Source organism: Mustela nigripes, chromosome 5 (assembly GCF_022355385.1).
Source record: "Mustela nigripes isolate SB6536 chromosome 5, MUSNIG.SB6536, whole genome shotgun sequence".
NCBI lineage: Eukaryota > Metazoa > Chordata > Mammalia > Carnivora > Mustelidae > Mustela > Mustela nigripes.
Genome location: NC_081561.1, coordinates 126635874 through 126652629, shown reverse-complemented (window position 1 = coordinate 126652629; position 16756 = coordinate 126635874). Strand labels below are relative to the sequence as shown.

Sequence of the window (16756 nt, the reverse complement as noted above, 5' to 3'; positions counted from 1 at the left end):
CCACCAGGGATGAAGTTCACAATGTTCTCAATGAGTTCCAATCTAATCTAAATTATCTAAAATCTAGGGTAACTGAGGCAGAAGATAGAATTAGTGATCTGGAGGACAAACAGATAGAGAATTAGGGAAATAAATGATGCCATGAAATGTTCCAATGTCAGAGTCATCTTGGTACCCCCTGTAGCATGTAGAATGATGCCAGCCTTCCATTAAGTACTTAGTAAATATCTGTTGAATGACTAGAAAGAAGTACCATAAAATATAAAAAGGGTAGGGCTCTCTCTGTTACCTTGCATAAAAGGTAACAAATAATTATCAAGCATGTTGGTTTATTTAACCAAGTTTTCCTTCTTGAAAGGAGGGCATTCCCAAGAGGAGATACTATTTGCTGACTCACTGGAACATGGCAGTAGAAATTACAAACTTTCCTAGAGTATATTGCCCCATTCATCATCCTATTACTTTATGTACCATGGTCCTGTTCAAACTAATATGACTTTCTGTGGATCATGGTAAGAAGTCTAATCTTCTCTGCCTGGTTTTTATAGAGGATCTGTCTGTGACTTTCATTCTTATTTCCCTTTTTTAACAGGTACTCTGCTCTCAGTAGGCAAGTATCTTCTGTTTCTCCTGAAACATTCAGTGCTTGGCTTCAGATCATGGTTGAAATATCTTCACTCTGCTCATCTAAATTCTACTCACCTATCAAGGTCAAGATCAATTTCCTCCTTAAATCTCATGTCTCTTCAGAGCCTTCCCAATCCTTACTATCCTTACTTTTCACTCCTGATGTACTCATTATAAGTTCTAATGAACACAACTCCTCAAAATAGACTGTTATAGCTCAAATGAGGTACTTGGACCCAGATGAGGTACTTGGACCCAGAGAGCTTAAGTAATCTGTCCAAGGCCACTCAGCTGATTGGAATTCCTATTTCTTGATTCATTTGGACCTCTTTCCACTCTACAACATTGTCTGGTATTTCTTCATGTTATTTCCTTTACTAAATTATAAACTTTTTGAAAGAAACTTCTCATACTTCTTTTATATTCCTCAAAACATAGTTGCATACCAATATGGAAGCACTTAAGAAATAGTTGCCAGCCACTGAATCAATGTAACAATCTTGGGGAAAAGGGGAATCTTACACAACATATATTTCTTGATTAACAATAAAAGATAAAAGAGCCAAGTAATATTTGATCCTAAAATACACAGAAATTGTATGATTTTTTTAAAGAAATTTTCTTCAAAGATTTTATTTATCTATTTGAGAGACAGACAGAGAGAGGGCACAAGCTGGGTAGGGAGCAGAAGGAGAAGCAGACTTCCTACAGAGCAGGGAGCCTGACGTGGGGCTTGATCCTGGGACCATGACCTGAGCTGAAGACAGATGCCTGGGACATCTGGTTGGCTCAGTGGGTTAAGTGTGTGCCTTTGGCTTGGGTCATGATCCCAGGTCCTGGGATGGAGTCCCTCATTGGGCTCCCTGCTCAGCAGGGAGTCTGCTTCTCCCTCTGCCTCTTCCTCTCTCTCTCATGCATAAATAAATAAATAAATAAATAAAATCTTAAAAAAAAAAAAAAAAAGACAGATGCTTAACCAACTGAGCCACCCAGGTGCCCCAATCCTGTAATTTTTGATACTATAACTCATTTCTAGTTCTTTCTCAAAATCTTTGCCTGACTTAGTATCTTCACTGAGTTATCTTAAGAAACAAAAATAGTGTATCCTAACAATTCTCAAACTTTTTTTTCTATAAAATACATTTTAAAGTCATAATATATCTAATGGGATATATCTTACTAAATATCTAATTACCAATGTACTGAGTAATGACTAATTCTTAGTCAACTGACCTAATCTAAGGAAAGGTACTACAGAGTATATCAAATCATGTATTTTGTGGTGGGAAATAGAAAAAACCTGAAAGCTAAAAATCAAAGAATTACTTGATATACAAAACTTTTTGTTAAAAAACAAAAGAGCCAGTTGGTAGATAAGCATTAGAAAAGCCATCAGTGTTAAAACTTCAAAAATAATCAAACAAATACATTTAAAGTACCTATAAAGTGTTTTACAGTCCTATTAATTGGTTGATCTGTATTTCCTCAACACTTTAACAGTGTTTTCACTGTATAGATCTTTTGTTTCTAGAACTATTCCTCTTATTATCCTCATTTAGTAGGGGGAGAAATTGAGGCCCTGAGATGTTGAGTTACTCTCCTAAGATCACATAGCACGGTCAGGGCTGACCTCCTTGGTACTTTGGGAATCAGATTCTATAGTTTAGGGTTGTGATATATTTATTATTAAATCCAAGCCAGATCAGTTTAAAGTAAAAAACAAGATCTAATTTTTAAAAGCTAATGACCACTTCAATTTTTAAAATTTTAATTCATACTTCTTAATCATTGAGCAGGTAAATGACACATTCCTCTCAAATCCCAAAGCAAATATTAAATATTCGTTTGCCATACTTTCTTACAGAAGTGATCGTAAAGGGAACATGAGGAGTTGTGTCTACTATTGAATCTGATCCACAAAATAATTCTACTCCTAAGACAGAGAAACACATGGAAGTTGCACAGTTCTCAGCACGTTCATTGGTCCCTCGAGACACTCTGGGAATCCCTAGGGGCTTTCTCCCCATTACAGGGACCAGACACATTTTCACAGAAAATGAAAGCCAGCTTTCTCCCTCAGCAGGGAGCTGGGTCTAAGTCGTCAAAGGCTTGCAGAGTTTCAAATCTGCAGCCATACACTGCATCATGGAAGGAGCTGTTCTTGCCCTAGTTTGGGAACAGAAGGTAAGCAAGACCACTGGGCCTCACAATGGGCCCTGTAATAGAAAACTTGTCATGTGAAGAAAGTAGGAAGGTGTTCTCTCAAGCCAGTTTTTCTTCATTCCTTTTGATGCTTCTCCCCCCTACTCCCTACCTTTACATCATAGAAATGGTCACATCCCAAGCAGCTATAGTTTCCAAATTTCTAATCCAGCCTCCTTTTATGGGCATTTCTGTAAAGGTCTTTTTTCTTCCTCCCTTTAAACCAGCAAAATACAAAAAAAAAAAAAAATTAATAACAACTTATAACCCAATATATAGTTATTTCCCTTGAAGATATAAATCACCATCTACAATTAGTAAAAATTGATCCTTCAATTCAACCTCCAAATCTTGCTTTATCTTGAAAAATGCAAAAGACACATAAAAATGTTGTTTTAGCTTATTTAACAAAAATATGGGTAATAGTAACAATGAACTAAATTCCTAGAATAAATAATGAACTACTACTATTCATTTTCAGCAAAACTTTCTTGACTAAATTATAGGATGATAAAATAGTACATCCTACATTTCACAATTTGGTTGTTCAACTACACAGAAAAATATTTTTACAAAAATATTTAAGGATTTTATCGGGTTTATCAAAATCCTCTTTTAATTAATAAATATTTCAATTATTTTCTTTTTAAAGCTTTTAGGGTGTCATTCTTCTTCTTCTTTTTTTTTTTCTTCATCAGGTTGGCCAGTCTTCATTTGTCAGTGGCTTTGCATGGATAGGTTTACTTTTAACTATATTGTTATGATGGGATGTTTACTACCTCCGACAAGTACTGAATGACTGGCAAAAGACTAGTACTAGTATTAAGCAATGAGAGATGTTTGAGGAAGGGCATTTTTAAGTGGTCAGTTCATTTGGGACTATTTTCTTGTTATGATAATTTTGCACGTTTTTCCTTTTTTTAGAGAGAGAGCGTGCGTGTGTGCATAGGGGGAAGAAGGGCAGAGGAAGAGGGAGAGAGAATCTTAAGCAGGCTCCACCCCTAGTGCAGAGAGCCTGGTGTGGGGCTTGATCTTAGGACCCTGAGAGCATGACCTGAGCCGAAATCAAGAGTCAGACACTTAACTGACTAAGCCACCCAAGTGCCCCAATAATTTTGCATTTCTCTTCAACGTTATAACTGTGGCAATTCAGATACTGAATACTTGCATGAAGAAGACTCTTGAAATCATTCAGTTTTAGATATAACCGAAAACAATTTTTAATAAAGATTTTATTTATTTGACACAGAGAGAGAAAGACAGCAAGAGAGGGAACACAAACACAGAGAGTGGAGAGGGAGAAGCAGGCTTCCTGCCAAGCAGGGAGCCTGATGTGGGGCTCAATCCCAGGACCCTGGGACCATGACCTAAGCCAAAGGCAGATACTTAATGACTGAGCCATCCAGGTACCCCTTAAAATTCTTAATTATAATGACCTTCTGAGTCAGACTAAATAGTTCAGTAAACAAAAACAATTCAGGGTATCTGGGTGGGTCAATTGGTTAAGCATCTGCCTTCGGCTTGAGTCGTGATCTCAGAGTCCTGGGATTGAGTCCCACATTGGGCTCTCTGCTCAGCAGGAAGTCTGCTTCTCCCTCTACCCTTCTCCCCTCTCTCAAATAAATAAACGAAACCTTAAAAATCTTTATAAAAATTCAGTAAAGAAAAAAACCACTTCTAACCCCCAGTGAACAAAGCAGGACAGTCTCAGCTTTAGATGTCACAGTTTTCTGGAAGGCTCCTAAAGACTGAGGCTCATCCAACCACCACACCTGACACCACCATGAAAGAAGGAGTGAATTGGCAAAGAGTGAATGTGTTGATGGTCTGTAAAGATTATTTTTGAGCCATGGCCCCTTCCAGGAAAAAATAATATATTTACAATTTTATATATTAGGTAGAAATTTGTCTATTAGTGCCATCATAGATAAAAGATTTTGACTGTAAGCCATTGATGTATGCCATTATGTAAAACTAGAAAAGCCCAGATCATTCCCATCTTTGCATACCTCTCTCCTTCCCTGCTCCAAGGTTAACATCTAGCTTCTTGGTATCTCCGGGATTCTCTTTCTGTGCAAGTCTACAATTCAGTACTGTCATGCCCAGAAAAGCAGACCCAATTAGGAGAGTCCATAGTACCTGCATAATAATAAAGCATACACTGCGATGTATCAAGCATTATTCTAGGCGCTTTATACGTATTAACTCATTTAATATCTATAATACATAGCCACTATCATTGTGCCCATTTTATAGGTGGAGAAATTGAGGTACTGACAGGTTAAGTTACTTTCACAAGATCATATGGTTATCAAGTGGCGAACTGGGGCTTGAACTCCTTGGTAGTCCGGAAATCAGACTGTGTGCTCTTCATCATTACACTCTATCTGAAAATGTTCTGGACAAGTTACATCAAATCTTCAGTTCTGGTTCAATCATGAAATATAATCAGATATTTTGTAAGCTCCCATGCCTGAAGCTGGCTGGGGAGCAGACATCCTCCAGTGTGAGAGCTCCCTCTGTGCTGAGACCCTTAGGACAGAACTGTCCTACTCATGTGGCCTGGCATAACCATGCCATCCAGTACTGTGTTACTGACCCCTGTGTCCTCCTGAAAGCTGAGAAGGCCTTATACCTCCAGGCTAGTGAACTTAAGCCTTAGGCTTTCAGGTTTGCTTGACATGGTTGCTTGGCTCAAGTAGAGGGCAATGAAGAACTCAGAGATACTGTTATTTAAGTCAGTGGCTCTTAAAATACAGTTTTTAGATCTCTGGGGGTCCCTGAGACCCTTTCAGGGGTCCCTGAGGTCAAAACATGCTATAATAATACTAGGATACTATTTACCTTTTCCACTGTGGTGAAAAGGTAAATAGTTTGCAGTAATGGTGCAAAAGCAATGGTGGGTAAAACTGCTGACACTTAAGCATGAATCAGAGCAGTGGCCCCAAACCATTTGTACTCTCCATTGTCCAGTTAAAAAAATAATAATAAATCCAGTTCTACTTAAAAACATCCTTAGAGAACCAGTAAGAAGGATTTTGTTAAATCTCAACCCTTGAGAACACATCTTTTTATTATTCTTTGTGGTGAAGGAAGTACATATAAAGTACTTCTGCTATACACCAAATATAATGGTTGTCTTGAAAAAAAGCATTTGTGTGGTTGTTTTGAGTTGCTAGCTGAACTAGCCACTTTTATCATGGAGCATCCTTTTTATTTGAAAGACTAAGTTACAGGTAAACTACGGTTTTTCAGACTGGGCAGACATTTTCCTACAATGTTCTCCAGATAGTTTCTTGAAAATGAATCAAGTAAGACTTCCACTTCAAGGAAAACAACTAAAAGTAATTCATTGCCAGTGATAAGATTTGAGCAAGTAAGGGAAAATTAGAATTTTGGAAAACTTGGCTGCTGCCATCATGAACTCGACAGCCTTCCATTTTTTTCTGATGAGACTGATGGTGATATTAAGGAATCTAATGCTTTGATATTATAGGATTAAATGTGGCAACATGTAGAAGATCTATATAATTCAGTCAACCAATATTTTCTAATAACCACTGCATTAAGATCCATTTAAAGCTCAAGAAGGAGGGGTGCCTGGGTGGCCCAGTCAGTTAAATGTCTGCTTTTGGCTCCAGTCATGATCTTGGGCTACTGGGATCGAGTAATGAGTCAGGCTCCCTGCTCAGTGGGGAGTCCACTACCCCACCCCCCTTTGCTCCTTCCCCTGCTCACACAATACTCTCTCAAATAAATAAAAAATCTTTAAAATAGAAGTAAAGTTAGATAGGAGGATATCCCTATCCTCTATTAAGCCAGATGTTAAAGTTAATGGAAGGGTACCTGGGTGGCTCAGTCAGTTAAGTATCTGCCTTTGGCTCAGGTTATGATCCCAGGGTCCTGGGACAGAGCCCCACATCAGGATCCCTGCTCAGCAGGGAGTCTGTTTCTCCCTCTCCCTCTGCTTCTCTCCCTGGTTGCACTCTCTTGCTCATGCTCTCTTACTCAAATAAATAAATAAAATCTTTTTTTTTTCAAAGATTTCATTTATTTATTTGACAGAGATCACAAATAGTCAGAGAGGGAGGCAGAGAGAGAGAGAGGGGAAAGCAGGCTCCCTGCTGAGCAGAGAGCCCAGTCCTGAGGATCATAACCTGATCCTGAGATCATGACCCAAGCCGAAGGCAGATGGTTTAACCCACTGAGCCACCCAGGTGCACCAATAAATAAAATCTTTTTTAAAAAAGGATTAATGGATTTTAATAATAGTATGTCAAAAATACACTGATACTGTCTCAGATTCTACACTGTAACTAAGAGTTTAAAATCTACTTCTTGTCAATTTTTTTTTAATTTAAATAAGACTTTTAAAGGATAGTTTCAGGTTTACAGAAAAATTGAAAAGATAGTACAGAGTTTTCATATACTTCCAAATCCAATTTCCCCTATTATTAACACCTTATGTCAGCATGGCATATTTGTTAAAATTAATAAACCAATATTGATATATACTATTAGCTGAAGTCCCTATTTGGTTCAGATTTCCTTACTTTTTTTAAAAATATTTTTTAATAAACATATAATTTATTATTAGCCCCAAGGGTACAGGTCTGTGAATCGCCAGGTTTACACACTTCCCAGCACTCACCATAGCTCCTTACTTTTAATCTAAGGTCCTTTTTCTGTTCCAGGATCCCATTAAAGATACCATATTACCTTTTAGTCATTATGGCTCTTAGGCTCCCCTCTGCTGTGACAGTTTCTCATAACTTTCCTTATTTTTGAAGATCCTGACAATTTTGGAGAGTACTGGCCCGTTATTCTACAAAAGAATGTCCCTCAGCTAAAATTTGCCTAATGCCTTTCTCATGATTAGACTGGAATTATGGGTAGTGGGAGACAGACCACAGAGGTCAAATGCTATTTTCCTCACATCATATAAAGGGCATAGCTACCAACATGAGTCACTGATGTTGATATGAATGTTGGTCACACTTTTTTGGTATGGTGTTTATCAGGTTTCTCTAACAGAAAGTTACTCCCCCCCTCCCTTCCCATACTGTGCTCTTTGGAAGGAAGTTCTTATTGAATTTTCATGTAGCATCAAAAAAGAGCACCCACAATTATCTGATAAGGCTATTAAAATATTTGAGACCAGATTTTCTTCTATACTTCAATCAACACAACATATCATAATAGACTGAATGCAGAAGCAGAAAGGAGGGTGTCCCTATCTTCTATTAAGCCAGATGTTAAAGAGATTTACAAAAAATATAATGTCACTCTTCTTTTTTTTTTAAATTTTATTTATTTATTTGACAGAGATCACAAGTAGGCAGAGAGGGAGGCAGAGAGAGAAGAAGGGAAGCAGACTCCCTGGAGAGCCCGATGCCGGGGCTCGATCCCAGGACCCTGGGATCATGACCTGAGCAAAGGCAGAGGTTTAACCCACTGAACCACCCAGGTGCCCCTAATGTCACTCTTCTTGATGAATTATTTTCACTTTGGAAAATATTTTTCTCAAAAGTGATATTTATGCTAATTTGATAGGATGAATAGAATGGGTTTTGTCATTGTTATTTTAAATCGATTATAAATACTTAAAAAATTTTCTCAGTTTTAATTTCTAATACATAGAGTAAATATTAAGAGGGATAACCTACCTAAACAAAAGCTATTTGGGTTCCTCAATAATTTTTAAGAGTGTGAAGGGGTTCTGAAACCAAACAGTTTGAGAACCACTTGCTTTAGGGTTAAGCTTTTGTAGACCAAAAATGAAAGAACACTGTTCAAAGAAAGTGAGCCAAAACCGAATTCTAAAGGCTTAATGAGTAAACTGACTATACCTAAATTTTCCTTATTGAAAATTGTAATTTTTACACCTGCAGAAAATTGTTTCCTCAACTGATAACTGTGCTCACAAGTAACTATTTGCAAGAGTAGTTTGTTATTTGTGTCTTAAAAATAATGACAGGTAGCCAGGTGTGTTTGTAAAAAGTCTAAGCAGAGAAATGTATCAGTTGATGCATATGCATGGATATACACATGTTCACTGTCAACTTCTTGTTTATTAGTTTTTTTCTTCTTCGGTTATTAGTATTCAAGGAATAGAGATCCATCAGATACATGTTTTGGTTTGGCCTTAATTTTTTTCCATTAATATTGATTATATCAAAATAGTTCATATGTGCTAGACATAACTGTATCTAACAGTATCTCTTGGGGAATTGTTAAAAAAACATTTTGCTTCTCCATCTCTATTTTATGCTTTATTTCTTTTCATGTATTCCAAATGAAACCACCAGTTGGGAACTACTTCTGGTTTGTGTCCCGTGCTTGGTACACTCTCAGTCAATACTAAAGGATGAATAGCTTTTATCTCTACTATTTGGCCAAGAGTCAAGGCTGATGGTGTCTGGATGCCAACAGTGGTGATTAGCATCAGGGAATAAGGGCATTAATCACCAGAACTGAGGCAGCCCAGGAATCTCCCTGGCCCTTCACCTTCCCAGCAGCAAAACCATGCCTGCAGCATTGCCGATCTGTGTGTGCCAGTTTCCCAAATACGCTGAGCTTGGGCAACACCATGTCCAAATAAGGCAGTGGGCCTGGCTAAAGCATAGGGGACAGGTATGGCAGAAGCGAAATGAAGAAGAGTTTAGTAGACAGTGGGTCAGATCCTTACAGGGAGGATGTGAATCCAATGTCAAAAATTATTCCTAAATCTTACTGTCCTCTCTTTTCATCCTCACAGTCCTCATTAACCCTTAAGTTAAACATTCATAACCTTGGTGTTGAAAGACATCTTGAGAGTTATCTTATCCACCTGTTCAACCAGCCCTGAATCCTCCCTACAAACTCTAGTCTTTTAGCTGCCTTGCAATGCCAATTTGCAGGATGCAGTTAGAATGGCGTGAGAAGGAATTCAGGACATATGCCTTTAAATGTAAAATTTCAACACACATATCTGGACCCAGCCTGCTTCACATGGGCTCCGAGAATTATATAAAAAGGGTAGAATAAAAATCTTTTAATTGGCCTATACCATAATTTGATTTAAAAAGGTAAAATATACACAAGCAACCTTTTGCCTGAATTTATTTAACTCTTCTGAAACTTTGTAAATAAAGGAAAAAGAATTCTCTGTAACAATCTTCTTCCCCATCACCTCCCCAGAGTAGACTATGAAGATCTGGGCCCCTGAGTAGTGGTCTTTTCCTAACAGTTAAGTGTCTCCTGAAATAATAAACACATAAAAAATAAAAATACTCAGTGTCTGCTCCAAGAGACCATCTTTGCCCAAGATACAACAGGTCTATCCCTCCCCTTTCCTCACGAGGTCCCCTTCCATGGAAGAAAGAGAAGCTTCATCTTTTCAATACATAAGATTTTTCTCAAGTTTATTTCTCAAGCAAAGTAAGTAAAAGCTAAGTGGAAGCCTTAGCAGAATTTTGAATAGAGATGATAGGGTACTGGGACCTTGACGAAACTGACCCCACGGAAATGCGGAGAAGGGTCCATATTACCCAGGATGGCTTTCCCTACTACCAGGGATGACATTTTTTTTTTTTTCCCCAGGGATGACATTTTTGCCCTGTCAGAGGATCTTAGTTGATCTTAAACCTTATCGATCTGAAGTGTTTTATTTCTCTAATAACAACTGCAGACTGGATTCATCTCTCTGGTTTAAAGATTATAAATCTAAACTAGTTCTAAGTAAGTAAGTCATTAGCTTTTGAGAAAAGTACTCACAAAATGGCTGGCAGTTATAAATAAAGACTTTCTCTTCCCTCTCACTGAAAACAATTCTTTTTTAGTTATCTTAAAACCTGAGATAAGTCAGAGACCACTTACAGGACGATTAAGAAATTACACTAAAAGTTATGTTTAATTTGGGTTTGTTTGTCTCAAGATTTACAGTCAATAAATATGTTGAATATCCACTGAGTAAAGAGAATCCCAGAGCTTTTAAAAGACAGAATTCAGGGCGCCTCGGTGGCTCCCAGTGGGTTAAAGCCTCTGCCTTCAGCTCAGGTCATGATCCCAGGGTCCTGGGATCGAGCTGCGCATCAGGCTCTCTGCTCGGCAGGGAGCCTGCTTCCCCCTTTCTCTCTGCCTGCCTCTCTGCCTACTTGTGATCTCGGTCTGTGAAATAAATAAAATCTTAAAAAAAAAAAAAAAAAGACAGAATTCATATCAATACTGAATTTGCAACAAGGTCTTTCTCATTTATATGAATGTACACGTTATATAGATTTTTTTTCCTCTGTTGAGTATACTATTATATAATACAGATGTCACGGTTACAGAAATTCACTTTGTCGCCCAAATAGATCAGAAATGGCAATCACAGGTGGGCAATGAGTACGAGGGCTAGAAATTCTCTCACGTCGCACTTTCTTGGATCATGGTAGTATTACTTTGTTTTCCTTGTCCCACATACTAACCTCCCCCCAGTTCAAAAAAACTTAATTCTCTTCTGTGTGACTTTCACAAAACATCCCTCAAACTGGTTTCTGTTCTGCTTCCAGCAACAGTTGACAGTCCTCTCTGTATTTCCAGTTTTGCTTTAGCATCCTTCTAAGTGCAAATTTCGAGCCAAGGCCCATAAAAGGCACATGACATATACGGACGAGTATTTCCCTTCATGAGACTGTAAAATGAGTTCCGAGTCTGTGAACAGTCTTTTAAAATGTGAAACAGGCAGAGAGGAAAATATGAAGTATTTTAACATGTGAAAAGGCCAATGAGTCTGGACGTGTCTGGATACTTACTCTCTCACACAGCTCTTCAAATGTGCAGTCGGCAACAGTTCCACAGGCTTTATTCAGCCGCAGCTCTCTGCCTTGCACTTTTAGAATCCTTGGTCTAGTTACTATGGGAACATGAACAAAGACTCAATCTTGTCTGGATAATTACTATAAAATTCATCTCTTACAGATAGGAAATGCATAGCTTGATGAATAATAGCACATGATTCAACACATAAATTAGACAAAATGCTGATACAATGACTGCCACTTGAGCGTGGCATCAACCCATATACAGCAATGGAACTTATTAATTGGTCAGTGGAGATTGGGCATTGTGTTCTAAATGTATTCTCTTTCAAGAGAAATTAACTTACGTACAATCATTTTGTTTCTGAGCCAGCTCATCAAACAACTTATCCATGACAGCCTCCACATCAGCTTCACTTGTGCTACAGTGAAAAGAATAATAGAATATGAAATTAATAACACTTGAAGCCAACATCAAACAGCTGCCTGAGCCTGCTTAGCTTTTTGCCCATAAAAAAAGAGAACAGGATGTTATGCTCTAAATACAAACATTAGATTTAGAATACACTTAAAAGCAGAGAATATTAACTCTCAGGTAGATGATTCGGCCTTATTTGCATACACTGAAAGACTTCTGTGCTTCTGGCTGTTTCCAGTAATGAGACGATACAGGCAGAGTAAATCCATTAATACTATGTGTACACAATGAGAAGAAAGGCTTCTGGCTCTCTCTTGCATGCAAAACAAGAGCAAATAGACAAGGCAGTCAAGCATCCAGCAAAGTATCCTTTGAAATCTCTACTGAGAGGGTACATGTGAAATTAAATATTGAAGCTGCTTAAAAAAAAAAAAAATCAAGTCAAGCCACTGACTGAGAGGATCAAACATCCAGAATTAAATTACCAGCTTCGAAATACCGAGTTGATCTGCACATCAATAACTTTATCGGACTTGGAGTACAGGGACAATTATAGACCACACAGTTTCTTTCCAAAGTGTCCTTGTCAGAAATTCAGGAAAACTCTCTCCTTCTGCAATGCCTACCACTGCAGCTCCTACGAAGTTAGCCTCATCAAAGAATCCTTTGTATTCTAATTACAAATCACCATATGGTTTAGGGAACCCACAAATACAAATGTGATAACACTATGCCCTTTCTTCCTATCACTTTTTTTCAAGAGGGGTTTGTAAATTAACTGTCAATAAAATAAAATAACTGGCAGAAGAAATAAATTCTGTTAAAAAAAGAACTTCAAATGTAAATGTAAGTATACTTCAACTCTACATACAAACTTAAAAATGATGACCTGCCAATATGCTTAATTTTGATATACAAATCACTCATATCTAGGAGTGGAAGCTAATAAACTCAATTCTGGACATTCACCTTAATGAAGTCTTTTTGAAAACTAAGATGACAAATCATTTTTTCTTTAAGTTCAAACAAAACCAGACTCATTTCTCCCTTGAGATAATTACCAGGTGGCATGCATTTAACACACAAGCACCTAATTCTTCAAATGTTGTACAGCAAACGCATTCAAAATGCAGGACAGCACACGGTCACTATGAAGGGTTTGGAATTGTCACCTTCCAAGTGATAACCATTCCACCTCAAAGAATCTTAAAAGCATCATCTGCAATGGTTAATTTTGCAGGAGAAATGCTATTTGACTTAGGGAAAGCCTTGTATGACATTTGAATAGGGTAGTATTACAATAATAAAATGACACTACAGAAAGTGATCATAGAGACAAAAAACAATTTTTTTAAAAGATTTTATTTATTTATTTATTTGACAGACAGAGATCACAAGTAGGCAGAGAGACAGGCGGGGTGGGGGAGCAGGCTCCCTGCTGAGCAGAGCCCAACTCAGGGCTCTATCCCAGGACCCTGAGATCATGACCTGAGCCAAAGGCAGAGGCTTTAACCCACTGAGCCACCCAGGCACCCTAGACAAAAAACAATTTTAAAAGTATAAAGAAATCACACAAGCCAATGTAAATGTCAGGGCCCATACCAAGCACATGTATGTTTCCGTGGCTTCATCAATATTATTCTTGGGAATTTATTTGAAATTGTCTCCACCTTGTAATGGTGGTGTAAACACACACGACTATTGGAGAACCAAAGGTACTAAAAACATTTTTTTTAATAATTTTTAATTTTTTTAAATAAACATAAATTTTTTATCTCCAAAGGTACTAAAATTTTTAAGGGATATAAAACAGAAGGAGCAAAGCCAGCCACCCAGGTTATCTGCTGGCTTTCAGAAAGTAAACTTCTCCTTCGGATAGGCATGTTACCCAACAGAGGGGGAGAAATGAATTCTGAAAAATAACCAAGACAGAACACAGTTATATTTCTAAAAGCATATTTGGTGAACAAACAAAAGCTTACAAACATCCTCAATGGTGATTTCTCCTTTACACTGTGCTCTAATATACTATAAAATTAAAATGTGGCTCACAAGACTTCAGTCAGGCCACACCTTCTACATCATCTATGTAATTACTATATATGATTTCACTTATAGTGAGATTATATATGAAATGGCCTAATTATTTTACTATAGTAAAAAATTCTAAATGGGGCCTCTGGGTGGCTCAGTCGATCTAGCATCTGACTGGGTTTTGGCTCAGGTCATGATCTCAGTATCATGAGTTTGAGCCCCATGTGGAGCTCTACACTGAGCATGGAGTCTGCTTAAGATTCTCTTTCTTGGGATGCCTAGGTGGCTCAGTCACTTAAGCGGCTGCCTTCGGCTTAGGTCATGATCCCAGTGTCCTGGGATCGAGTCCCACATTGGGCTCCCTGCATGGCCGGGAGGCCTGCTTCTCCCTCGGTCTCTGCCTGCCACTCTGCCTGCCTGTGTACTCTCCCACTGGCAAATAAATGAAAAAATAAAATCTTAAAAAAAAAAGATTCTCTTTCTCTCTTCTTCTGCCCCTCTACCAGTGCACACTCTCTCTCTCAAAAAGAAATAGATAAATAAATAAAATCTATTAAATTATCATAAAAAGTTACCTAGAAGTTACAAGATGCAAAATAAAATTTTTTACTGGTGTTAAATGGACTAAAAAGAAATATATGCAAAAGTAGTTCATGTAACTTACAACTGAACAGTCTGTTATCCACCTAAGCCAAACTGTACTTGACCTCTGGAGTAAGTTCTATTGACCAGTTGAAGGGCAGAAACCTCAGCTTCATATTGTCTTAAAAGTGGGAGGGGTTAGTATGTGTCTTGATTTTATTAACTATATCTCTGTATTGACATGAGAGATGAGGATGCTGTGAAAGAAATCCTTACAAGAAATGAACTTATTCATAATCCCTTAACCGATACTTCACAAAAAAACACTAGACTTTTCACACTCTACTCAGACAGATTTCCCTACTTAAGGGGACGCATCAATCAGAGCTCATAAACTTTTCCGAAGGATGAGAATTAGGAAAGTGAAAGGAGAAATTAAAATTTACCTGTCCATATTAGCTTAAAAGATTCAGATTTTTACTTATTATCCAGGTGTGTATCTGGTTTAAACATCTTTGAGTATATTTCGTAATTTTACTTGAAAATGTAGATGATTCTGAACGATTTCCCTGTGTCACACAGGGAATAACAAAAAGCTGTATTATATAAGCAACTAGTATGTAACAGTTCACCTATATCACCCCACCTTCCCATGCAGTATTTGCTATTATCCCATTTTTACAGAAGAGAAAACTGAGACTCAGAGAATTAAGCCCTCACTTATCTAAGATCTGAATATAGAAAAATTTTAAATTGCTGTACAACAAAGTATTATAAATAAAATATATAGGCATATCAAACAGTAGCAACATGTATGGCATTTATTATCAATGTATTAAGAATTAATACAATTTTAATAACACAAATAGAAAAGCTGACAAAGGTTCTGAAAAGAAAAACTGTATTTAAAAATAGCTCAATGAAAAAAAAAATAAAATAAAAATAGCTTGATGGCCAAGAAGCCATCATGTAACACCATTCATTCACTAGTGATAACAAATGCAAAGTAAAATCATGCAATACTATTCTTTTATCTAAACTGGCAGAGATGAGGAAAATCTAGACCAAGGGTACTTAAGGGGAAAATAGACCCTCTTCACATACTACTGGGAGGAGTATAAAATCGGTACAAGATTTCAGGGCAACCGAATAATAAGTAACAAAAACATTAAAAACATGCATACCACATCACCCAGTTGTTCCGCTCATAAGGATTTCACCTATGGAAATAACAATGGTTAACAACTACAAGGATGTTCGCTGTGACACTTCTAACATCAAAAAGTGAGAAAAAAAAAAAAAAAAAAACCTTATGTCCCACAATGGGGACTAAGAAGTACATTTAAATATACTCACACAATGAAACATTATGCAGTTTTTGAGTATGACTCTTTCCTCTTTCCTCTTGTCCTGGAACTGCAGTTAAGGTCCAAAGTTGATGGCTCTCTAAAGAGAACCACCAGTGTGCCACTAATGGCTGGATCCAGACTCCTGCCCCCATGGCTAAATCATGAAGAGAACCAGCCCTATTCCAAATGCTACCCCCTCCTCCTTCACCAGCCCCTCCTCTTTACCACACCACACTGTCTTTATAAAAGGAGAAGAGGAATCAGGAATCTTTTTATGTCTAGTATCTGTGATAAGAGCCTTTCTCTCCCCTTCTTTCCCTTAGGACTTTTTCTTCAGGTTGACTTCTAGTTCCATAGTGTCGTGGTCAGAAAAGATGCATGGTATGACTTCAACCTTTCTGAAATTTTTGAGGCTTGTTTTGTGACCTAATATGTGATCTACTCTGGAGAATGTTCCATGAGCACTTGAAAAGAATGCGTATCTGCTGTTTTAGGAAGGAATGTCCCGAATATATCTATTAGATTCATCTGATCCAGGGTGTCATTTGAAGCCACTGTTTCCTTGTTGATTTTTTTTTTTTAAGATTTTATTTATTTATTTGACAGAGAGAAATCACAAGTAGATGGAGAGGCAGGCAGAGAGAGAGAGAGAGAGAGAGAGAGGGAAGCAGGCTCCCCGCTGAGCAGAGAGCCCAATGCGGGACTCGATCCCAGGACCCTGAGATCATGACCTGAGCCGAAGGCAGCGGCCTAACCCACTA

General features: G+C 37.8%; 1 protein-coding gene across 5 annotated transcripts in view; it reads right to left on the bottom strand.

Moving 5' to 3' along the window:
- AFG1L (AFG1 like ATPase) overlaps positions 1 to 16756 on the bottom strand; it is a 225986-nt gene that overhangs the window by 23845 nt on the left and 185385 nt on the right. For 3 of the 5 annotated variants that reach the window (XM_059401156.1, XM_059401155.1, XM_059401157.1), the window contains 2 exons: positions 11964 to 12034; positions 11607 to 11707 (listed from right to left, as the gene is read on the bottom strand). In XM_059401156.1, coding sequence (XP_059257139.1) covers positions 11607 to 11707; positions 11964 to 12034 — 172 coding nt within the window. Of the gene's footprint in view, positions 1 to 2954; positions 3046 to 4838; positions 4969 to 11606; positions 11708 to 11963; positions 12035 to 16756 lie in introns of those variants that run through there. The other 2 variants (XM_059401158.1, XM_059401159.1) reach the window with 2 other exon arrangements.